The following is a 25988-nucleotide window of genomic DNA, read 5'->3' on the forward strand; positions in this document are numbered from 1 at the left end:
ACACATTATGAATAAATATATACCAGTTACACTTGAAGATTTTACTTCAGTGCAAAGTTTTATAAGATAAATATTTAAAAACAAATCAATAAGATTTATAGTAGTATGTCTTTCAGAGAATGATTCTCTTTTCACAAGCGAAAGAAAAAATAAAAATTTTATAAAAAGAAAAACTACAGTACTAAAAAGTTTAGAATAGTAGAAAGAAAATTTTGTGGAAAACATTGTGGACCATATAACAGGTCCATGCGTAAAGCATGATATACAAAAACAGATAGAATAAAAAAATATAATAGAGGGAAAAGTTTAAAGTTATAAAAGTACAGGAGACAATATGATATTGATATTGATATTGACAATGGAAAGAAAGATCGGTTAAAGATAATAACTTGGATACTGGGAGTTACTTAAGGTCAAGTTACATATCAAATAGGCTCAAGGGATCAGTTAAAAGAATATATAACTAGAAGAAATAAAAAAAGAGACAAATTGTGAAAAAAGAAAATATTACGAAAATATGAAAAAAATTAAGACAGACCAGAAGTGCTAAAAGGAATCTCAGGATAGGCTGATCCATTACATGAAATATTTTTCAGTGAAAAGGATAAGTTAAAGCTTCTTGTACCCAATGTATGCAATAATAGTCTTAAGTATTATAGTTTTTAACCGCCATATATTAGTTGGAATCAAAAACACCAGTCAACACACATCCACTGAAGTGATTTTTAATTTAAAGAATGTAAATAGGTAATTTAAGACAATAATAAACAATATTTTTTTTTATCTTACCTCATGGGCCAGCAATCTATTTCGCCATGCTGACATTCGCATGTTTGACACTGAAATGACCACTTATCACCGTGCTTCAGTATGACTCCAGAGAGTTCTTGATGGCGACAAGAATGCTTGGCGTTGCATTGTGGACAACAGGGGTTCTCGTCCATGTATGGCAGACTGCAATTGCACCTAAATAAAATAAATTATGGGTGGTAAAGTTTTTACAATATACATCTTATTCTAACTTATAATATATTAACACAACAACATGTGTAAAGACCCGAAGATCTAAAACTTCTAACATTGAAACCAAAATTATGTTGACACCCTAAATCTTTACCTACTACAATTTATATGGCAAACGGACCACAAAAAAATAAACTAGAGGGAATCTAAAATATGCATTCCATAACCCGTCAATTTATCTAGGTAAAAATCTAACGAATTTTTATTCCTAATATTCAAAATGAGAATAAAACTGAGAAAATAAGACAGTTGATACTATTTCATCCTGTCTCAGAAGCAACCACCATCAGTTTACGTACGTTTCACCATATTGGGATCTTCAGATTGGCCTGTGTCTGCTCTGAATGAAAATGAAAACCAACGGTCTATAAGCAAACTTACACGAAAGAATTTGCTAGTAAAATCTAGTAATTTCATTTTGTAATATATTATTTTTAAAATTTTGTAAATATGTCCAATGGCCAACCATATTCATTAAAGATTTACTTCATAATCCATAATCATTAATGAAGGAGACTTGTTTAGCACAAACACAATTAAATACTGACGTCGGACTGTCAAAGTCGATGTTTAAGCTTGTGGGACAGAGACAGCGTCAAAGACCAAACAAAAGAAAACACTTCCTGGACGATGTGAAAGTAGATCTACAGGTATTGGCAATAAAGCCATTTAGAAGGCTGGCCATGAATAAAGAATGCTGAAAGATCTTTTAAGTAAAGTGAAGGCTCATCGTAGACTACAGGCCCATGTCCAAAAAATGGATGGGTTATAATTGAACCACCAGGTGACGTATATACAGGGTGTCCCGAAAAGATTGGTCATAAATTATACCACACATTCTGGGGTCAAAAATAGTTCGATTGAACCTAACTTACCTTAGTACAAATGTGCTCATAAAAAAAGTTACAGCCCTTTGAAGTTACAAAATGAAAATCGATTGTTTTCAATATATCGAAAACTATTAGAGATTTTTTATTGAAAATGGACATGTATCATTATTATGGCAAGAACATCTTAAAACAAAATTATAGTGAAATTTGTCCACCCCATAAAAAATTTATGGGGATTTTGTTCCCTTAAACCCCCCCAAACTTTTGTGTACGTTCCAATTGATTCATTATTGTGGTACCATTAATTAAACACAACGTTTTTAAAACTTCTTTGCCTCTTAGTATTTTTTCGATAAGCCAGTTTTTATCGAGATGCGGCTTCTTTTTCAATATATTTACGTAAAAATTTTATGGGGGTTTTGTTCCTTTAAACCCCCCAAATGTTTGTGTACGTTCCAATTAAATTATTATTGTGGTACCATTAGTTAAACACAGCGTTTTTAAGACTTTTGCCTCTTAGTCTTCTTTTTATAAGTCACATTTTATCGAGATGTAGCTTCTTTTTCAAAATATACCTAAAAATGTAAATTATAAATAAATTTTCAGATTATTAACAGGTCTCTATAATAGCTGTACTTAACCATATACAAATATGTGGTGGATTCGACAAATATTCAAAATATCTCGATAAACACTGACTTATCTAAAAAGTACTAAGAGGCAAAAAAGTTTTAGGAACATTGTGTTTAACTAATGGTGCCACAATAATAATTCAATTGGAACGTACAGAAAAGTTTGGGGGGGTTTAAGGGAACAAAACCCCATAAAGTTTTTATGGGGTACACAAATTTCACTTTAATTTTTTTTAAGATGTTGCTGCCATAAAAATGCCACATGTCCATTTTCAATAAAAAATCTCTGAGAGTTTTCGATATATGAAAAAAAATCGATTTTCATTTTGTAACTTCAAAGGGCTGTAACTTTTTTTGTGTGGGCTATTGTATATAGGTAAGTGAGGTTCAATCAATCTATTTTTGATCCCAGAATATGTCGTATAATTTATGACCAATCTTTTCGGGACACCCTGTATAACGATATAAGAATATAAAATAATAAGATTCAGCACTATGAGATTCAGCACTATGCCGTCACTTGTAAGCGGTCCAACTGAGTGCTGGTGAGAATTCAAAAGTGCAGGTAGAGTGAGTATATTTTGGTCATACATTTTTGTACGGCTACCATCGATAGATCTATGAAAAATAATAAGAAATCCGTAAAGCCGAATTGCCGTAAAAAAATGGTGCACCACAAAGCTGGTAAATTTTTTTGATTTTCTGACACTTTCCAGGGTAAATTTGGTCATTTCATTCTGTACGGCATCAGTTTCATATTGTTTCAATACAGCTTCTAATCCATTATTTCGGAACGCCGTACAAAAATCATGCGACAAGGGGAAAAATCGAGGATTGCAATCCCCTCTATTTCCGTGGTCCGGGGGGTGATTTGAAAAAGTACGGCTTCAGTTCCAAAACATTATCTAGCACTCAAAAGTACTATTAAAAATAATGCCGTCAAAAAATTATTGTTTATTTGAATGTATATTAATAATTATCTTAATTTCATGGTATACTTGATTTATAAAGGTGTAAAATCATTTGACTCCGTTTTCTTTTTGACTCCGTCAACTTTTTTTTTAACATAATATTGTAAAATACAATTGTTATATAGTATTGCCGTTCAAAAGAAACTGTTCTAAAAAAATTATAGAGAAATACAAAAACAGATTTTTTTTAAATTTATTGCAAAAGTTTAGATATTTATAGATTAATAAAATATAGCAATTTTCTATATTTTCCCCTTGTTTTAAATAGTATTAAGATAAATAAATTAGGAAAAACGCTGGACGGAAGGGTCGCCCGAGAACTTTATCGTACCGATCTATTATCGTTATGGTACTAGATACTGGCATTCTATAAAAATAACAAAGTTACTCGTTATTTTGATATTTTAGAAACACCTACTGTACTTAAAAGTATTTTATGGTTATACGCATCATTAATTCCTGCATTTGAGAAAATGCTCGATGCCATATTTCGGGGACACACTATAGATGTGTAGATTATTGCATAAATCAATAGAATATTATAGTCATACTTTCATTTCAAATAAGTTCATTTTTCTGAGAAATTAATAGTTTACAATATTTGAATTTCATTCTATTTCGATTACGTGAGTCAATGCGCGAGATTAAGAACAAGATATTATCTCCAAATTCTATCCTACTGCATGGATTTTAATGAAATTTTGGGAGTAGCCTAATCTCCTAATTCAAAGTCTATCCTATATACTATGGCGCTTTTATCATGGGGGAAGTTCCCACCACTTCTCAGGGGTGAAATATTTTTATTTTCGAATTACATGGAGAAAAAGGAAGATTTTTAAGAAAATTTAAAAATTCATTCTATAATTTGATCACATTTTTTACAAAAATCATTCATTTTAAACCCGGTCAACTTTTTGAAAGTAGAAATAACACTATATTAAAAGGTATTGTAGAAGGAAAACAATGCATTTAAATTATGGTGGATGGGGAGGTAAATGTGTATATACTTTTCATTTTTCCTTAAAGTACATTAGACATATATTCTTTGCACCATATCTCGCTTAGTTTGTAAGTAACCGACATTTAACGGTGCTCGTTTTAAAGGCCTTTTCAATCACTACAAAAGGTGTTGGTAGCATTATACACCTAAAACCTACCGTTCCTCTGTTATTTCAAGTTGAATACACCAATTTGAGCATGCACCAAAAAACAAACTATTTTCACCTACCATATCTCTTTTTGTATTATAAATAGAACATTTACGAAGGAACGAATCTCTTTATTATTTATAATCTAAAAAATGTTTTATATAGTGTTTTTAGTTCGATGCATAGTTTTTAAGGTATATAGGTTCTTTAGCCACTTCCGTGCTTATTTTGACCAACAAATTTTCCACCCCCTTGAAGAAGTGGGAACCGCCCCAAGATAAAAGCGCCATAGTATATAGGGTAGATTTTGTTTCTTGAGCTATTCCCTACTTACTGTGAAAATATAAAGAACATCAATGTAGTAGGATGAAATTCGGAGCCAAATACCCTCATTGACTGCCCTACAATAATGCTCTGCTATGAACGCGTGAGAGAGGACACACAAAAGATTATAGCAAAATTTCTATTTACTGTAACTTTTCGAGTTTTTGAGCTACAGCAATGAATTTTATGTCATTGGAAAGGTAATTTTGCATTCTTTCAAAATATGTTAAAATATACAGGGCGTATCTAAAAAAATTAAGATTTTTTATTCATTTCCGGTTCAACCGGAAGCCATATTTTTGGTAAAATTTATTGTAATAGATAATAAAGTACCATATATGTCTGCAAAATTTTAAATTTTAGTTTCTATTAAGAAGGAAGTTACGGGCACTCGAATATTTTTTTATAAAAAATTCATAACTCCCCTCCTATGGGGAGTTAAGATATATGACTAATGTCATTCAATTTACTGATAGGATATCAAAAATATATCAAAAAATAAAAAAATTCCTTGGAGCCATTTTTGAGAAAATCTAGTTCAAATTTATGTCAAAATTTGACCCCTTAAATATAGGCAACCCTTAACTTTTTCTGAAAAACGATAACATCCTTCTTATAGCCCCATCTTTAGGCTATATAACGACTTTTCAAATTAAACTTATCTTAAACAAGTTTTTAGATAGATAGGGAAATGTGTCGGGTGGGCGGTCGGCCATCCCTAACAACACACAACATTCCAGGAATGTACTACCAAAGTTCTATCAATATTTGAATGTCCTGGACATTTAGGGAACATTCGGTGAACATCTGATTAAATTATTCGTGGAATGTTACCATAAGACATTCTGTGAACATACTACCAATGTTCCTGTTCATTTTCAAATTCACGGCGCATGTATGTGTGCATGGTGCTTAGAGAGGGCATCACGTGACTAAAAACGACCAATGACCTCACTTCAGACTTCGGTTCGGCCATCTTGACATGCATCTTGGCCTTGGCCACCTTGCCGTGCGTGATCGTTGTTTGTTTTTATTTGTGCTTTTTAAGAATATTTTTTAATTCGGATACTTTTATAATAACTTTAATAGTATTATTAATATAGTGCATAAAATCAGTTGGAGTAGCAGAAGCAATGTAGATAAAAAATCTGCACAAATAATGTTTCAAAGGTTAGTATATGCAAATATGTAAACAAAGGCATGCCCCTATTTCAGAAAATATCCATTTATTATTTTAATAATTGCGAATAAGCCACAAACTTGCTTATTCCTAATTAAAATAGTAAATAGAGATAATAACAAACGGATTATTTGTAAAATTAAATTTTTTTTTGCGTTTTTGCTAATGTATGCGTTTATAAACAGGATGGTAGACCACACACTATAATAGTACCAACTAATGAATACACAGTATGAATAGTACAGTCGGTTCGCTAAACTTAGTCTCAGACACAACTGGCTAGTGATTTTAGTAAATAATTTTGACAATTTGGTAAAATTGGCAAAAAAATAACTAAATAGTTAGTAATTTTGGCAAAAATGGCCAAAAACAAAAAAATTACCTACTAAAATCACTAGCCAGTTGTGGCTAGGGAAACGACTATACTAATAAACAATTTCTAAGCTGCTTTTTATAATATTTTGTGAGTTCATTAATCATATTTTTTATTTAAAACTAAAATTTGTTAATAATGCTCAGTAATGCATATATTTTGTATTTTTAGCTTTCCAGAAGATCCTGCGAAGAAGGCATGAAGTATTGATCAGATTTGTTAATAGAGCAGTATGTTCAAAACATTTTTTAGAAAAAGATATTGACAGAACTTCACTTTCAACCGTTTGAGAGACTGTGCTGTTCCAATAGCTTATATCACACAGGTAATATGCTTAACCCAATTAATAATACAATTACAATATACAGTTGGAAAAATTAAAGAATAGGGCTTTTCATTTACAGTCATTTGTTTCGAGCTACTGTCATATGTCGTATAATCCGTGTTGTATTAATATTATACACAGATTATATAACATATGACAGAAGCTCGAAACAAATGACAATCGATGAAAAGCAATATAGGGCTTTGTTCATTGTCATTTGTTTCGAGCTTCTGTCATGTGTCACATATATTAATATATCTACGTCATACATCTTTGGTTTGTATCATTGATTATATCAATAACGTATGACGTAGATATATTAATATTATGTGACACATGACAGAAGCTCGAAACAAATGACTGAATGAAAAACCCTATAACCATGAACGATCACATCAATCACTTATTTTGTATAGGGCTTTTCATTCACAGTCATTTGTTTCGAGCTTCTGTCATGTGTCACACAATATTACTATATCTACGTCATAAGTTATTGGCATATACCAATGATACAAACCAAAGACGTATGACGTAGATATATTAATATTATGTGACACATGACGGAAGCTCGAAACAAATGACAGTTGATGAAAAGCCCTATTTGCTGTCTTTTTCTATAAATCACAAACGTTTGTTACCTATAGAAAAAGATCATCATCATCATTGGCTCGACAGCCCTTTCTGGGTCTTGGCCTGTTCCAGGATTCTTCTCCACTCTGATCTGTTTCATGCTTTTTTTCTCCAGTTTTTTATTTTTAATGTTTTTATATCATTTTCTATTTGTTCTAAAATAGAAAAAGATAGCAAATACAAAATAAGTGATTGATGTGATCGTTCATGGGTATAGGGCTTTTCATTCACAGTCATTTGTTTCGAGCTTTTGTCATGTGTCACATAATATTAATATATCTACGACATACGTTATTGGTATATACAATAATAGATACAAACCAAAGACATATGACATAGATATATTAATATTATGTGACACATGACAGAAGCTCGAAACAAATGACAATTGATGAAAAGCCCTATTCTTTCATTTTTCCAACTGTAGATACCGTTGTTCTTCATTATCTACATCAGAGATCTAAGTTGACATTGTTGCCCAATTACAAAAAATTTTTGAATTCATTTTAAGTCCAATATATCACATAATTATTGCGAAGTAGATTATACAAGAAAACAGATTAATATTGAATGCAAATAAATAAAAACATCAGAAATAGAAAACAAGAATTAAGTTATAATCTTAAGTTAAAGTAAATAATAAAAACAATAAATATAATAAAACAAAATACTTATTAGTTTGTGAAAAAGCTATTTCTTTGTGGCATTTTTGTAATTATTGTAACTATTTTAATGGGGAAATAAGCCAGAATTTACTTGAAAAAATAACTTTATTATGGTTTCTACTTCCACATCGGACGTCGTTGTCAAAATACAAAATGTTTTATTATTTTCTTTATTAAATATTATTTATTATTTATTTAAATATTATTTAATTTATTATTTATTTTATTATTATTATTATATGCATATTATTACCTGTAAATATTTCTTCTGATTGTTAATTGTAAAGGATAGAAAAATTACCATTTATTTTATTTTCTTTTAGAATCAGCTGAGAGAAGTGGTCTACAAAAAACCAGGAAGGAAATGGAATATGTGGCTATGAAAGGCAAAAGAAAGGTTTACAAAGCAAATGTGACACATTTTTTTATAGGAATATCAGTAAATTACATTAAAAAAATGTATGAAAAGATTTTTTGCAATAAAAATGTTTATATTTATCAAGCATGCATTATTTGGTATGGCCACATATCGTCAGTGATGTGACAATACCTCCTATCTGTTTTTTCATGAGATTTGTAAGATAGACTAAAAACTTGTTTGGGCCACCTCCTGTTTTCATATATTTTTTGACTTGTTTTGCAGTAAATTTAACTATCTATTTACTACAAAACAAGCCAGAACTTACGTATGCAAACAGGAGGTGACCTTAAAAAATGTTTTTCGTCTCCTGCAAACCTCATGAAAAAAGATATAGGAGGTATTGTCACAGCACTGACGATATATTTCAGAGAATGTCTAAAAAATATACTGTGAATGTTCAAAGAACGTTCGTAGACATTCATGGAATGTTCCAACAAGACATTTAGTCTAAAAAATATACTGTGAATGTCCAAAGAACATTCATGGAATGTTCCAACATTCATGGAATGTCCCAACAAGACATTCAGTCTAAAAAATATACTGTGAATGTCCAAAGAACATTCATGGAATGTTCCAACAAGACATTCAGTCTAAAACATATACTGTGAATGTCCAAAGAACATTCGTAGACATTCATGGAATGTTCCAACAGAACATTCTAAGAATATTTAAAATGCTGACACAGCACATTCCAGGGACTTTCCAGGGACATTCGTGTGCATTTGGGGACATTCCAGGAATGTTTGGAATGTCCTGTGAGTACATTCTAGGAACATTCATGGAATGTTTTGTGTTATTAGGGATGTTGGCAGCCATTTTGAATTTGGAAATGTCAAATTCCGTATTTTTATTTACCTATCGATGAGCTTAGTTTGAGTTGAATTTCATTCATTTCGGTCAAAATTTTCAAAAATGGGCCCTAAATAACCCCCCTATTTCGGCCCCCCTTTGAGAGGTTTTTTTAAAAGCTTAGTTTCTCGACAAAATTCGCTAAAACTTACTCATACCGAATTTCATCAAAATCGGTCCAGTAGTTTTTGCTGGGCGGTGGCTACATACGTACGTACGTACATACGTACGTACGTACGTACATACTTCCGACATGTTTTTTTTATTTGCTTTTTAGACTCAGGGGGACTCAAAATGTCGAAAAAAAGTGAAATCTGAAAAAAATTTTTTTGCACGATCCTATAACTTTATCTATTATACTATACTACGTATATAGTACGATAAAGTAAAAATGATGCCGTACATTTTAATGCAGACCATATCTTTTAGGCTGATGAAAATGACGCTACCATTTTAAGGGTGTATAGCCTAATAAAATAAAAAAAGTCAAAATGTAAATTCGTACAGGTTAAAACAAATTTTATATCAAATTTTAGGTGGGTACAAAAGATATTTTCAAGAAAGTATCCAAATCATACAAGGGGATCATTGTTTAAATAATTAAAAAGGGGTCATTTTTGCAAAAAATATACTTTTTTAACTGCTGAGGTAATTCACTTATTAATGAAGGTCTATGAGATATTTTTCTGCAAAGTTGAAGGGCAAATCTCTCACATAAGACTTACTAAATTAAATTCGACCCCCTATTTATTTAAATAATTGTATATAAAACTTTAAAAACAAATTTGCAAAAAAATATTTTTAGGGTTTTAAATAAGCACTATAAAATATCTTATTTTACGGTGTAAGTTGCGCTATGTTACCAGTATTAATTAAAAATAAATTGGTCAAAAAATATTTAATATTTTTTGAGATATTGAATTTGTTTATTAAATGTTACTATATCTTCAATTGCAAAAACGTGGTTGTTGCCAAAGAAATATTCACCTGCTTAAGATCCCATTATTTTTATTTTTATGTATATTTTCGATAAATGTATTGATAAATTCAAATTTCAATTAAACTGCCCCCTAAAATAGCATTTGAAAACTATTCAAATTTGTTTATAATTTGTTTTTTTAATAACGTCGCGGGGATTGAGTATTTTGAAATGCCGTTTGGATAATTGGGTTGCTGGGAATTTTTTACTAATTAACAAATTTTTTTTGTCGTTTTTTTTTCTTCTTTTTTTTCTTGGAGTTATATTACTACGGGCCCTTTTAATGTAAAATATTATTAAGAATGTCGAATCTCTGAGTTGTCGATTCTAGACCTAAAAATATTAAGATTTAACTAAAATCTCTTAAATAAAATATGGCTACTTACTGAGTTACAGGGTGTTTTATTTAAAAATTTAAAAATTATTTTTACCAACTACTTTAAAACTATTTGACATATCCTTATCATACTTGGCAGAAAGAGTGGCTATTATACACCCTACTAAATTGTGATTAATAAACGTTTCTAGCTAGTGCCAGAGGCGTACGACAGGGGATAGTGAATTATTGACCCTTCCCAAATTCTACGCCACTGAGTGAATTACTATGTAATTTTTCGATTCTCCGATACTTTGTATGTAAATAGCTTTATTGGTATCGATAAAGTCATCAGTTTGAGAGATATTGGACGTTTAAAATGAATGAATGAATGAATCAAAATAACTATGCTGTTTCATTTTTAACGTCCAATATCTCGAAAACTAATGACCTAATCGTTACAAGTAAAGAGTATATTATTTACATAGAAAGTATTAGAGAATCGAAAAATTTTGCTAAAATGGCAATCCCTCAGTGGCGTAGAATTTGGGAAGGGTCAATCATTAACTATTCCCTGTCGTACGCCTCTGGCAGTAGCTAGAAACTTTTATTTATCACAATTTAGTAGACTGTATAGTACCCACACTTTCTGCCAAGTATGACAAGGATACGTCAAATAGTTTGAAAGTACTTGGTAAAAATAATTGTTAAATTTTTAAATAAAACACCCTGTAACTCAGTAAGTAGCCACATTCTATTTAAGTGATTTTAAACCAATCTTAATATTTTTAGTTCTAGAATCTAAAACTTAGAGATTCGACATTCTTAATGAAACTTAACCCTAAAAGGGCCCGTAGTAATATAACTCCAAGAAAAAAAAAGAAGAGGAAAAAAGAAGAAAAAATTTTGATAATTATTGAAAAATTCCCAGGAACCGAATTATCGAAACGACATGTCAAAATATTTATGCCTTGCGACGTTATTAAAAAAACAAATTATAAACAAATTTTAATAATTTTCAAATGCCATTTTAGGGGGAAGTTTAATTAAAATTTGAATTTATCAATACATTAATAGAAAATATACATAAAAATAAAAATAATAAGATTTAATAGGGTGAATATTTCTTTGGCAACAACCGCGTTTTTGCATTTGAAAATAGAGTAACATTTAATAAACAAATTCAATATCTCAAAAAATATTAAATACTTTTCTACCAATTTTTTTTTGTTTAATACTGATAACATAGAGCAAATTATCTTATAAAATAATATATTTTATAGTGCTTATTTAAAACGCTAAAAATAATTTTTTGCAAATTTGTTTTTAAAGTTTTATGTATAATTATTTAAATAAATAGAGGGTCAAATTTAATTTAGTAAATCTTATGTGAAAGATTTACCCTTCAGCTTTGCAGAAAACAGTCCAATAGACCTTCATTAGTAACTGAATAACCTCAGCAGTTAAAAAAGTATTTTTTTTTGCAAAAATGACCCCTTTTTAATTATTTAAATAATGATCCCCTTATATGATTTGGATACTTTCTTGAAAATATCTTTTGTACCCACCTAAACTTTGATATAAAATTTGTTTCAACCTGTACGAATTTACATTTTGATTTACATGTAGTGTAATTTTATTTTACTAGACTAGTAGTATTTTATGGTCATCTGATGCTAACGTCGTAACAGAACGTCGCTCCGTAAGCGATATAAATATTATATGTAAATTATTTTTATTTAATATTTTTATTACTTTTTTATCAACATGAACTTTCAGATTTTTACTGCATTAACTTTTTATAAATTATTGCATTAAGTACAAATAAACTATCTAAATGCCGTATAAAAAATATCGTCATGAATTTCACCTTACATTTCGTTATATGTATTTTTCCTTGAGATTTTTTCCCCTACAAACCTTTGGACCAACGAAAATGTACGGCATATAAAAAAATATTATCTATGCATAAAATACTTCAAAATAAATTAATTTTATGTTGTTTTAAATCACCCCCCGGACGACGGAAAAAGAGGGGATTGCAACCCTCGATTTTTTCTCCTTGTCGCATGATTTTTGTACGGCGTTGCGGAATAATGGATTAGAAGCTGTATTTAAATAGTATGAAAGTGATGCCGTACAGAATGAAATGACCAAATTTACCCTGGAAAACAATCCGAAAATTGTTCATAAGTTACACCCTCAAAGAGCAGACATTTTTAGGAATCATATTGTTGGATCACTCTTTTATTTGAAACCTTGAATGGCGAAATGTAAGTAAATTTTTTAAAATATCTCATTTATTTCACTTTTACAGCCCTAATTCAGCAAAGCACCATTATCGTGAAGAAAATTTGATTTTTAAACAAATTTTTAAACCCCTTCCTTTCCCACATGACAGTTTTCAAAACAGACATTTCAAAAATAGGTCAGAAGGAGGGAAACTTATTGATTGGCCTACACGTTCGCCAGATTTGAAGAAGTAAATACTTTGAACAACGTTGCATTACTGCTGGTATTTCGCATACTGAGGGCTTGATATCTAAGAAAATTTATGACTGATTGAGTTACATACAGGGCCATGAACATGGTATTTTTGCATCAATAAGGAAAAAATTATGGGTGGTAGATTTTCAGTGGCCCATCATAGTAAAAACTTATAACAACTTACTTGATTGATTCGCATGTCATGACACCCCTTTCGCATTTACATTCTCGGCATGGATGGTCTCTCGGTGAGGTGATCATGCCGTGAGGTATTTCCCTATCTTCGAACATACAACTTAACTTACAGTTAGGTCTGTTGCTAGAACATTCACACCGAAACCCTCCGTCTGTATTTAGACATTGAGCTGAAGGGTGGCACGTGTGAAGATCACTATTACATTCATTAATATCTAAAAAAATACATTGAGTTCAAGCAAAATTCAAATTTTATAATTTCGGGGTATGGTTGATGTGCGATGTTACACAACAAATACAATGTTTCGATGTTTATTAAAATTAAATACTTATAACAATGACTATAAGTCTTCTTTTTTCTCATAATGCTTAGTGCCTTTCAAGCGGTCGGATGTAGGGTTTCGTCTCTTATCGATTTCTTCCATGCCCTTCTGTTCGTGGCCAGGTTCTTCATATCTCTTATAGTCATGTCTCTCTTTTCACCTATATCATGGATTTGGTTAATTCAGGTCTTCCTCGGTCTTCCCTTTTTTCTGTTGTTTCCCATTTTGGCTTCATGTACCTTCTTTGTTAGTCTCTTTTGCTCCATTTGATCTATGTGACCAAACCAGTTCAATTGTTTGTTTTCGATCTTCCTCACTATCGATTCTTGCTCCTGCTCTCTCATTATATATTCATTTTTAAGTCTTTCATATTTCGTAACCCCAGCTATTCTTCTCATGTACCTATTTCTCATCTCGGTCGCGTTTATCATTGATTCAGGTTTCTTTTACACAATTCATGTTTCTGTCCCATATGTCATTGTCGGATTAACTATGCTGTTATATACTCTGAGTTTAGTTTTGTTATCTATTTCTGATTTCCCAAAAATTGTATTATTTACAAAATAAGTTGTGATGTATCGAGCTCTCGGATTATCAATCACGAGATTTTTTTTTGATATACTGCATTTTTACAATCTACTCTAAACACAAAGTAATAAGTAAATAGTCTGAAAGTAAATTAACGTGAATTAGGTACCATCCAGTGACGGTTCTCTAAGTATTATTCTTTATTGTGGTAGGTCGTCTGGCCATATTCTCTTTAGTCTTCTTTCAGCAAGTGGTTGGGTGAATAAATTATTTATCAAGTCGTTGGTGTGGTCAGTGGTGCGATTTTTATATTTTATTGAACGATTTTTTATTAAGTCCTTGATTAGTGGGATGTCCAGATCATTGTGGAGTGTCTGGTTGGATACATACCATGGAGCTTTACTTATCATACGGAGAATTTTGGATTGGAATGTTTGGAGTATCTTCGTATTTGAAGGTTTACTGCAGCCCCATAGTTCTATTCCGTAAGACCAAACTGGTATAAGTATAGCTTTGTACAGAAGCAGTTTATTTTCAAGAGATAACTGAGACTTCTTGTTAAATAGCCAGTTCATATTTTTTAGTTTAAGATTTAAATGTTTACGTTTAATTTTAATGTGCGTTTTCCATATGAGTTTTTCATCCAGATGCAATCCCAAGTATTTGACAACTGGCTTGATGGGAATCGGAGTATTATTTATAGAAACTTGAGGACATGTAGATTTTCTGGTTGTAAAAGTAATTTGTACTGATTTGCTGGCATTAACATTTATTTTCCATCGCTTGAGCCAGTTTTGTAATTGGTCTAAATGATTTTGAACTTTTTGTGATGCTACATTAGGGTCGACATCCACTGCTAAGATTCCCGTATCATCGGCAAAAGTAGCTAATAAGGTATCATTTCTGGTTGGAACGTCGGCTGTAAATATCAGATAGAGAAATGGGCCGAGAACGCTACCCTGTGGTACACCAGATTGGATGATGTGGTAATTTGAGAAGTTGTCTTCAATTTTGACTTGGAAATATCGGTCAGTCAGATACGATTTTAGAATAAAGTATAGTTGGTCTGTCATGTGTAATTTTAGTTTATAGAGGAGACCTTGATGCCATACCCTATCAAATGCCTGTTGTATATCGAGAAACACTCCAGTGCAAAACTTTTTTTCCTCAAGAGTTGTTTTAATTAAGATCTGTAAGCCATAAGATCTGTTTCGAAGGAACTCAATTTAGGATCTTCTAAAATAACATATTTTTCTTTATGCGAGTCTCATCTTCGATATGGTCTTCCTTTTTGGGGGTCTAGTACAGCTGCCCAATTTGATGTTATTTTCAAATTACAAAAAAGAGCAATAAGATATCTGTTTGGCCTCAGAAGAACAACCCATTGCAGAAGTTACTTTAAAGATCACGAAATTTTAACCCTTCCATCTTTGTATATTTTAGAAACTGTTTGCTTAATTCGTAAACACATGCATGTCTTTCCAGCAAGGCCTCATCATGACTACTCCACCAGAAATTCAACTTTTGATGTCTATTTACCGATCCCGTCTTCTGAGTTAGTAAAGAAATCTATACTATATTCCGCAAAAAAACTATACAACCATCTCCCTTTACAACTTAAATCTGCAACATCCTTTCTCAAGTTCCGTAAAATGACAAAAGCTCATTTATCTAAAAGACCATATTATTCAGTAGAAGAGTTTCTTAATGACTAACTAAGAAATCACAGTAATGTACAAGTAACTAAAGTGTATTTATCTATATTTGGGTGTCACATACAGCAGCTTAAACTTATTAGTTCCTTTGTTTGTGTTTTATTATATTATGTTGTAGGTTCAATTTTGCAATTTATAGTAATTTTGCAATATATTGGTTTTTGTTTTTTTACTTCACTTTTTTTTTAACTTGTTTATATATTTTTTTTTATTGACGATTTATCTAATTTTATAAAATTGTATTTGTTATTGTTATTGTTATGTATATCTTTTTCGTGAATCTATGTTAAGCTTTGTCCATAAAATTGTATAATTTTCAGTGACAATAAAGCATATTTCTATTCTATTCTAATTATATTTACTATTCTGTGGCATTGTTGCATGGTTGAGTGTTCACGTCTAAATCCGAATTGGTGTTGTGGTATAATTTCGTTTATGGGGACAACTTGCTCGATTTTATGTAATAATAGCCGTTCTAATACTTTCGACATTATTGGGAGTAGGCTTATCGGGCGATATGAATTTGCTTGTGTTGCGGGTTTACCAGGTTTCGGAATCATAGTAACTTGAGCTAATTTCCATTGTATTGGAAAATAGCGAAGACGTAGTATGCTGTTGTATATTACTGTTAATAACACCACTGCTTTTCTCGGTAGCTTCTGAAGTAATTCTCCTGTTATCAAATCATAGCCAGGAGCTTTCTGAGGATTTAGCATTTTTATTTTTTGTCGAACCTCTGTCGGAGTAAATGTTGTCAGAGGAAGAGATAGTTGACATGGAGTTTCGAGGTACTTTTTTATATCGTCATCTTCATCGTCATTGTTTTCTGGTGCTGAGAATACAGTTGCAAGATGCTCTGCGAATACGGTGGTTTTTTCTTCATTTGTGCGGGCCCAGGTCATATATGTTTTTCTTAAAGGTGAATTTGTTATTGTCGGCCGTTTAAATTTTTTTGTAGCTTTCCATATAGAGTGGTCTTCACGTGAGAGGTTCGAAACATAAAACTGGAAGGAGTCGTTTTTTTCCTCATGTAGTGCTCTATTTAGTCTATGACTTATCCTATTAAGGTACGTTTTATTTAATGGATTTCTCGTTTGTTGCCATATGCGTCGAGCTCTTCTCTTTTCTGCTACAAGTTCTCTTATATGGAGGGGAATATTATGGTTTTCTTGCACACTTCTTTGACGCTGCTGTGTTGCTTCCCACCCTGCTATTTGTAAAACTGTTGTTAAATAGTCTACTGCTTCCTCTACCTCTTGGTTTTCTTTTATCTTAAAATCCAGTCTAATATTTGTATTTACAGAATTTGGGAAAATATCCCAGTTTGTTTCTTTAGTTGTCAGTTTGGGTGGTATTCTTCTCCATATTATGTGTGTGCTTAAAGTTATTATTATTGTGCTGTGGTCTGATGTTAAATCGAAGTTTGACTCTATTGCACTATGGATGTCAGATATCCCTTTTGTTACAGCAAAATCTACCAAATCTGGGATTTTGTTGGCGTCCGTAGGCCAGTATGTGGGTTCTCCTGTTGATAAATATCTTAAGTTATTTTGTTGAATCATTAATGCTCGACCTTTAGGTGTGATTAATCTGGAACCCCATGTGGTGTGTTTGGCGTTCCAGTCTCCTGCTACTATGAATTTGGATCCAAGAGTTTGTATAAAATCATGATACTCTTCGCTTGAAATGGGATGTCTAGGTGGGCTGTCGATAGATGCTACACTAAGAGAGGTATTTGTTTCGAGTTTAATGATGGCTGCTTGGATTTTTTCCGTGATGTAAGGTTGGAGTGCATAGTGTTTAATTTTTGATTTAATAATAACGGCAGAACCTGCATGTGCTCCTCCGTCTGGATGGTTTGCGTAGTACACAGTATAATAAGGTATCTTAGTAACCCTTCTTTCTGTGGCATGGCTTTCAGATATTAAGAGAATGTCTATATTATTCATTTTTAAAAATAGTGATATTTCTAGTATATGGTTTGAAATGCCATTAGCATTCCACGACGCAATTCGTAACGACTTTGTCATTATTTTGTTACTTTGTTAATGACTGTGGTTAACATGGTTAAAATCATGATATTTTGGTTTAAGAGTTGAGAGAACATATTTTTGAATTCGTTTAGGAAATTTGATAGTTGATCTGCTAATTCATTGTTATTTTTGTTGTCTTCATTTCAATCACGAGGTGAACCGCGTAGTGCGCGCGCCGAAGAATTATTTACACACATGCGCGAACTATCTTTCAGATTGACACATGCATCCTCGCTAATAATGTTATTTAGTTATATTTACGTAATATGTACCTACGCTAAAATAAACGAGTAGTAAACACAAAATACTGTTGTATTAATTAGATATTATGTCAACCCGGACTCGTACATTAAATAAGTCAAATACCCAAAAATTGTATTATTTACAAAATAAGTCAAATACTCAAATAAGTCAAATAATAGCTGAAGTCAAGACAATAAATCACTTCTTCTTATTAACTTCCGCTCCTATCGGATATTGAAAATCATTGTGACAATTAAAATTATCACAAGATTTTACATCTTCCTACGCTTCTTCTGCCTTTGACTTTGCCTTGCATTATTGCTAATATTATTATCCATAACTATTTCTTATAGGTAGTTCGTATTTTTCACCTCTCATAATGTGTCACAAGTATTCCCACTTCCTGATTTCGCATTGTGTTTCTAGTTGCTCAAGAAGTTTGCGTTTATAAAGAATAAGGCTGGATTACCCTTAGTTTAGGGATTAATTAATATGGAACACATTATATTGCCGTCACTGGTTACTGGTTTACTATTTCTATTCGTACATTGATGATTTCCAATCTCCGATAGGAGTGGCACAAGAAGAAGAAGATTCGTACATTTATTATTATTGTCTAGTTATACCCAGATGACGAGAAATTGCTAGCTTGTATTCTATTCTAAAGCTACACAAAATTACCCTGAACTTAATATCTCTTCATGTATCAGTATTTGAGTAAAATAATATGTTTTGTATACTTTCAGTTTCATATGTGGGTCAAGTTACATAAATGATATAATATACCAAACTGCAAGCTTGCAATAGTACATGCGTAAATTTGTTTACAAGAACTTCAAGTTCTACTTACGACATTCCGTGTGTGCTTGATTGTTTGCTGATATAATATTTTATACATATTAAAAAATGGATTAATTTTAGCATTTTTTAATTGATTGTTATTGTTGAGATATTGCACACTATCCGTTCTTGAAGAAATCCATCCAATCCACAAGAATGTTTTGCGATCCATCCATGGTATTTTCAGAACGGTAACATCATATTTCGAATGCTTCCAGGTTTTTAATGTTGGATTGTTTCAGTATCCAGGCCTCAACCCCATACAAAGGGAGGAGAAAATATATAACATTAAAGCATTCTTATCGTGAGCGTTATGTTGTAATGTATTTCGTATTAATCATTGTATACTGAGGGTTATTGCAATTAAAGGAAAGTTTTCTCATTTTGCTAAACATTAACCACTTTCAATGCACTTTCAATGTTGCATCTGGTTTCTTTTCTCTGATCAGTATCTTCTGTGATCCATGCTCCAAGGTATTTTTACGAAGATGTTTGCTGAAGTATTATCTAATACTAGCTTAACTTTAATCTTTTGTGCATTTGTAAATATCATTAACTTGGTTTTCTTAGGTTGTGTAAATATCATGAAGGTATTGGAGTTTTTCTAGTGTTCCCACCAGAAAGACGGTATCGTCATCATATCTTATGTTATCATCGTTTATTATTAGGCTCTTCCTGATGTCAGCCAAAGCTAATTCTGAGATGACTTCACTGTATAAATTAAACAACTTCTTCTTCTTAAAGTGCCCTCTTCTCAATGGAGGTTGGCTACTACAATTGCAAACTTTTCTCTGTCTTCGTCTGTTTTTATTAGCTGTTCAAAATTCAGCCCTGTCCATTGTGGGATGTTTCTTAGCCACGATAGTCTTTTCCTTTTTAGTCCTCTCTTGCCCTCGATCTTTCCTTTCACTATTAGTTGAGCATATTGGTACCTACTTATTATTTCTCAGTATGTGGCCTAGGTATATTCTAATTTTCACTGTGTTGAAGAGTTCTCGTGTCTTGCCTATTCTATGCAGCACTTCTTCGTTTGAGGTATGCGATGTCCATGAAATTTTGAGGATTCTCCGGTAGATTCACATTTCAAAGGCCTCCAATTTATTTACGGTTGATGTTTTAATGGCCCATGTCTCAAATGCATAGAGAAGAGTTGATCAGGCGTAGACCAGGAGAATGTAGAGTCTTATTCGAGAATCACAAAGAAATTTTTTTATCTTTTCGAAAGATTTTCTGGCCTGTTCTATTCTCGATGTTATTTCTAGATCAGGATTTAGGCTGCTATCGATCCAACATCTCAGCAGGTACTTAAATCTACTGACCTGTTCTAAAATGTACCCGTTTATTGTATAAGGTTGAGGTACATTTTGGTTTTTTCGAATTGGTTTTTTTAATGTTTATTTTCATACCAAATTGCTCACAGGTCGAGTTGGTCTTGTCGATGAGTCGTTGTAGACCAACGTCGGAATCCGTAATCAACACCGTATCATCGGCGTATATGATGCTGTTGATATTTCACCGCCATTTTAAACCATTATTCACCGAAAAATTAAGCAACAATGGTGATAAAATACACCCTTCGTACACCCCACAGCGAATCAGTCAGTTCATTTTCAACTTTCACTTTCGCAGTTTGATTCCGATAGAGGTTATATAATTCTAATGTCTGTACTATCTATACTAAAAAGGTATATACTTCCTGATTCATATCTAGACATCACTGCGAAAATACACTCGCTGCAAAGAAAGTAATACAACACTCCCAACACTTGGGAAGCAATATAAATGTCGATTGGAGCCATTTTTAGGTATTACACCTACCTGTTCTATATAAATATATGTTATTGAATTGTATGGTACTAAATCACTTACCTTTACAAATTATTCCTAAATTATTGTCTTTAGAAGGATTCTGATATCCGTTTTTACATTCACAGTAATACCAGCCTATCATATTTACACACATTGAAGTATTTGTACATCTATGCGTATCTGTAGCGCATTCGTCCAAGTCCAGCTCGCAGCTGTGACCCGTGTAACCATTGGGACACGTGCATTTGCCTGGACTACTGCAAATGCCTCCGTTGAGGCATTTTTGTCTACAAATGGCTAAAAAAGATAAAACCAAATTCGTATTTAACTTATTATGGAAAACACTTACAATCATGACAGTAATATAATATAAGGGGTTGGGCGCAAAACCTTGGTCCAATGCTATTTAAATGCATTAAGTTTTTTCGAATCCTGAGAAAGCTAATAAATATGTTTGAAAAATTTAATCGCAGAATGAAAGATTACATTATTACAGAGGGCCGAAAGTTTCTTAGAAAAAAAATTAAAGTTTTTTTAAATGAACTATTTGAAATTAAAAATCAAACTAAATTTTTTTACCCCTGTAACTTATTAGAATAAACATTATAAAAGTTTCCAGAGGTTTTCAGCCTTTGGTAATAATGTAATCTTTCATTCTTCGTTTAAATTTTTCAAAAATACTTACTAGTTTGTGGTATATGGTTATGATTTGTGACGTCCGTGTTACGTTCTCTAGAGCTGGATTAAACAGTATACAGCACAGATGGACATCCTGGCCTAGACCGCTGTTGTTTTTAAATGGTTCATATAATTCCCCCTGGATCTGTACCTTGAATTCAACTTTTTAAAGGTATATTTTTGTTGCCATCAGTTTTCTCAAGATTCGGAAAAAATGAATGCATTTAAATAGCATCGGACCAAGATTTTGCGCCTACACTCTTAGTTATAAACTTAGATTTTAGGATCAAAAATAACAACAATGTGGTGGCAAAGCTTAACCAGCTGTTGTATATGGTTTATTTGAAATTAATGGCTTCCACTCGAAACCAACTAGATCAGATGCTAAAAACTGTAGAATGTAGAATCCTTTTCTAATGATATTAGTATGCACTTCGGACTAGACAAGTGCCGTCTTCTAAATAATCTATTCAGAGGAAAGGTGCAGCCCGGAGGATTCGATATGCGAAACAGCCAGAACATCGAGGCCATGGGTGAAAACGATATGTAGATATGTAGAAAAAATCAAGGAAAAAAATTTTGGTAGATACTTCGGCGTACCACATCACCTAGAACTCGGACACACGAAAAAACACTCCTAGAGCTCAATTGTTTTGGTACCGTAGTTACTTGGGACGAATGAATTTTCCTTTTAACTCATTGCGTGCCACGTCGCTCATATATGAGAGACAAAGATATTGTGCCAGGGGCCACGTCGCTCATTTTTGATATACACGTCGTGGATATCAGTGGCCCCTGAGAGTAGTATCCCGATTAAAGGATGGCACGCAATGTGTAAAGAAGAGCCGTGAAACTTAAATCTGATTATCATTAATAGTAAAAATTACTTACGTTGACAAGAATACCCATCGCCGGTGTAGCCTTGCTTGCACACGCAATGGTAACTTCCTTGAGTATTAATGCACTCGGCATTTACATCACAGTTATGTTCTCCCGTGCTACATTCGTCCAATTCGGCGCAATTGAACTTGTCTATCCTTCTGTAGCCAGAAAGGCATTCGCACACGTACGAGCCGGGAGTGTTGACACACCTTGTGTTCTGGTGACAGTGGTGGCCGTAGAGGCCGCCTTCTTGTTGGCATTCGTCGATATCTAAATATAAATAACATGCATAATTAATAAATAATAAGTGTAAATAATATGTGTATATTATACAGGGTGATTCTTTAGGAGTTCCAATTAGACCTTTTAGAGAAACTTGACATAATTAATACCTCTTCTGGATATTTCGGAAAAACTTCCTTATTATAAATACAGTGCACTGGAATAAGTGTTACCCCCCCCCCCCTATTAACTTATTCATTTTTAGCACATAAGCAAGACGCTCGGAGAGGTAGTATATTATAGCATCAATGTTTCGATCTTTACGCGATCCCTCTTCAGGTGTCAGGCATAACTTTGATTTTTTTAAATGGGAAAGTACATCCTGTGACACCTTATTTAAAAGCTTTCAAAATACTGATTACAAAAGGTATAATACTTTAATCCTTTTTGGGAGCATAGGCGCAAAATTTCGGTCGAATTCTTTTTAAATTCTTTTTCGAATCCTGAGAAAACTAACAAGTATTTTTGAGAAATTTAAACGCAGATAAAAATATTACATTATTACCGAGAGCTGAAAGTTCCCTCGAATAAACAAAAAGTTTCTGTTGAATGATATATTTGAAATTCAAAATAACACTCAATTTCCTTTTTTTACCCCTGTAACTGATTAAAATAAACATTATAAAAGTTCTCATCTCAGATTCGAAAAAAATGAATGGATTTAACAAGACTTCGACAGAAATGTTACGCCTACGCTCTCAAAAAGGATTAAAGTATTATACACTTTTGTAACCAGTATTTCAAAAGCTCTAAAATGAGGTTTCACAGAATGTACTTTCCTATTTAAAAAAAAATCGAAGTAATGCCTGTCACCTGAAGAGGGATCGCGTAAAGTTCGAAAAATTGATGCTATAATATACTATGATTATTTTAAAAATCGACCTATCCGAGCGTTTTGCTTATGTGTTAAAAATAAATAAATACGTTTAATTTAAATTAAATTAGTAAAAAAATCAATAAGTTAATAGGGGAGGGGGGTAACACTTATTCCAGTGCACTTTATAATACCTTGTATATCACCGTTGATTGATGTATTGGGCCATATGACCATATTAATATTTCAATCAACGATATGACTGCACATTTCGACATGTCGAAGGACATTTCGACAGAACAACTATTCATAATTCTCTTATAAGATTAAGCTAGCTTATACAAAGTTTTTTACGAGACATACCCAATTTTAATATAAAAACAGTGTCCGATTCGACACCCTGTACCTTTATATAAAATTTATAAAAAAAATTTTAGTATATTTTGATGAAAATTTAACATTTTGTGGATTAAGTCATATTTAATATATGTACAAAGTTACTCAAACACGTACTTTTATCAACTTTCTTCAAAGGATTACCCTATATTAGTACCCTTTGTTATTGAGATATTTATATTTTAATGTATAAATTAAATGTTTGGATTTTTGGATTTTCTTGCCATGTGGTAGCAAAAACTGGGTACTATCGACTAGACTATCGATTCAGGACAATAACCAGAACGATCAGTCTATATAAATTTTCTAAGAATTTGTATCCAGGCGAAGGACCAGGATTGTCCGCACGCCACTGGACAAAAATAAAGTATGTTAGCTGTTTTTTGGTGCATTATTAAATTAATAACTTATTATAGATTAATATTATATTAAGATTATAGACCAATAATTGCTAGAATTCTGCTAAGAATCTCCTAAGCAGTTTTTAGGTATCATAAGAATTAAACTTTTATTGGTGTTTATCTCAATATGTATAAAATGTGACATTCCTTGTTTTTCCTCTGTACTCTTCATTTTAATCTATACACTAGGGCCGGTTGTTCGAACGCTAATCAACAATGATCATTATTAAATATTTAATTACTGTCACTAACTGTCAATATCAACTTTGTTTGGGTTGCTGAAAACATAATTGATTACAATTATGAAATTACTTAATCAATTATGTTAATAATTGTTATGTTAATTGATTAACTAATCTCATACTTTTAGGGCCGGTTGTTCGAACGCTAATCAACAATGATCATTATCAAATAATTAATTACTGTCAATGTCAACTTTGTTTGGGTTGTTAAAAACATAATTAATTACAATTCTGAGATTATAATCAATTAATATAACAATAATTATTAACATAATTAATAATAAATCTCATACTTGTAATTAATTATGTTTTCAGCAACCCAAACAAAGTTGACATTGACAGTTTTGGTGACAGTAATTAAATATTTGATAATGATCATTGTTGATTAGCGTTCGAACAACCGGCCCGTAATCAATTATGTTTTCAGCAACCCAATAAAAGTTGACATTGACAGTTTTGGTGACAGTAATTAAATATTTGATAGTGATCATTGTTGATTAGCGTTCGAACAACCGGCCCTTAGCGTTAAATATATCAATAATTGTTTAATTTGTGGATTGGAAGTAGTGTGAAACGAAACCTAAAGGACAATTAAAGTTCTTTATAATAACGCCATGCGTAAATCTGCGAATATAAGGCCATATATTAAACATGTCAAATGTTCAGGGCATAGAATTGGTCACTTTTAGTTTCAGATAACTTACAGTATAACCGAAAATTATATGAGCTACTAAATATTTTAAATTAATTAAGTCTGTCTAAACACCCCTTATCCTACATTTGTATACTAATTATGTCAATTTCCTTTAAAACGTCTCATTGGAACTCACAAAGAAATGACCCTGTATACGTCGTATATAAAAATCTGTACAAATGACAATGAATGATTTATAAAAATGAATAAAGAGATTATTTGTGAGCAAAATAAAAATAGAAAAAAAGCATACGCATAATTATTTTTTTTTCTTCGTTGATATCTCGAAAACAGTTGAGTTTGCCGAGATGAATGTAGTATAACTTTTTTACGTAAGAATATTAAGAGAATAAAAATTTTGATTCCAAAAGTATGTAGAGTGGGTGATAAAAAAATTTAGCGTATTAAATGAGCGCTGAAAGACGTATGTGGCGCCCTCTGGACAATACATCATTTTTGGTAGCGAATTTAGATTTGTCTTCCCAAAAAACCGCCGCTTACCAAATTTCTTGTTGTGATCCCATGCCTCTCAGGCAATATTCAAGAATAAACAAAATAAAAGTTTAACTTTGACACCCTGTATTTCGGTTATTATTGACTTTCTAGCTTAAATCGACCTATTTTCACCTTAGGAATATAAGGTTAAGCTATCGCCAATTCTTTACAAAACACCCTGTATACTTGTTATAATATGTATATTGTGCTTTTGGTTGTGATTTTTGACTTGTGTGATACTTTCTCTAGCTAGATCATTATGACG

The 25988-nt window shown here is 32.0% G+C and overlaps 1 protein-coding gene across 1 annotated transcript in view; it reads right to left on the reverse strand.

Moving 5' to 3' along the window:
• The window catches only part of LOC114330854 (protein kinase C-binding protein NELL2-like), a 514828-nt gene that overhangs the window by 15739 nt on the left and 473101 nt on the right, over window positions 1-25988 (reverse strand). The window contains exons 9-12 of the mRNA XM_050651463.1: window positions 22409-22669; window positions 20900-21136; window positions 13338-13563; window positions 790-966 (exon numbers count right to left, since the gene is read on the reverse strand). Coding sequence (XP_050507420.1) covers window positions 790-966; window positions 13338-13563; window positions 20900-21136; window positions 22409-22669 — 901 coding nt within the window. The remainder of the gene's footprint in view (window positions 1-789; window positions 967-13337; window positions 13564-20899; window positions 21137-22408; window positions 22670-25988) is intronic.

The sequence above is a fragment of the Diabrotica virgifera genome, chromosome 5 (genome assembly GCF_917563875.1).
Source record: "Diabrotica virgifera virgifera chromosome 5, PGI_DIABVI_V3a".
Taxonomy (NCBI): Eukaryota; Metazoa; Arthropoda; class Insecta; order Coleoptera; family Chrysomelidae; genus Diabrotica; species Diabrotica virgifera.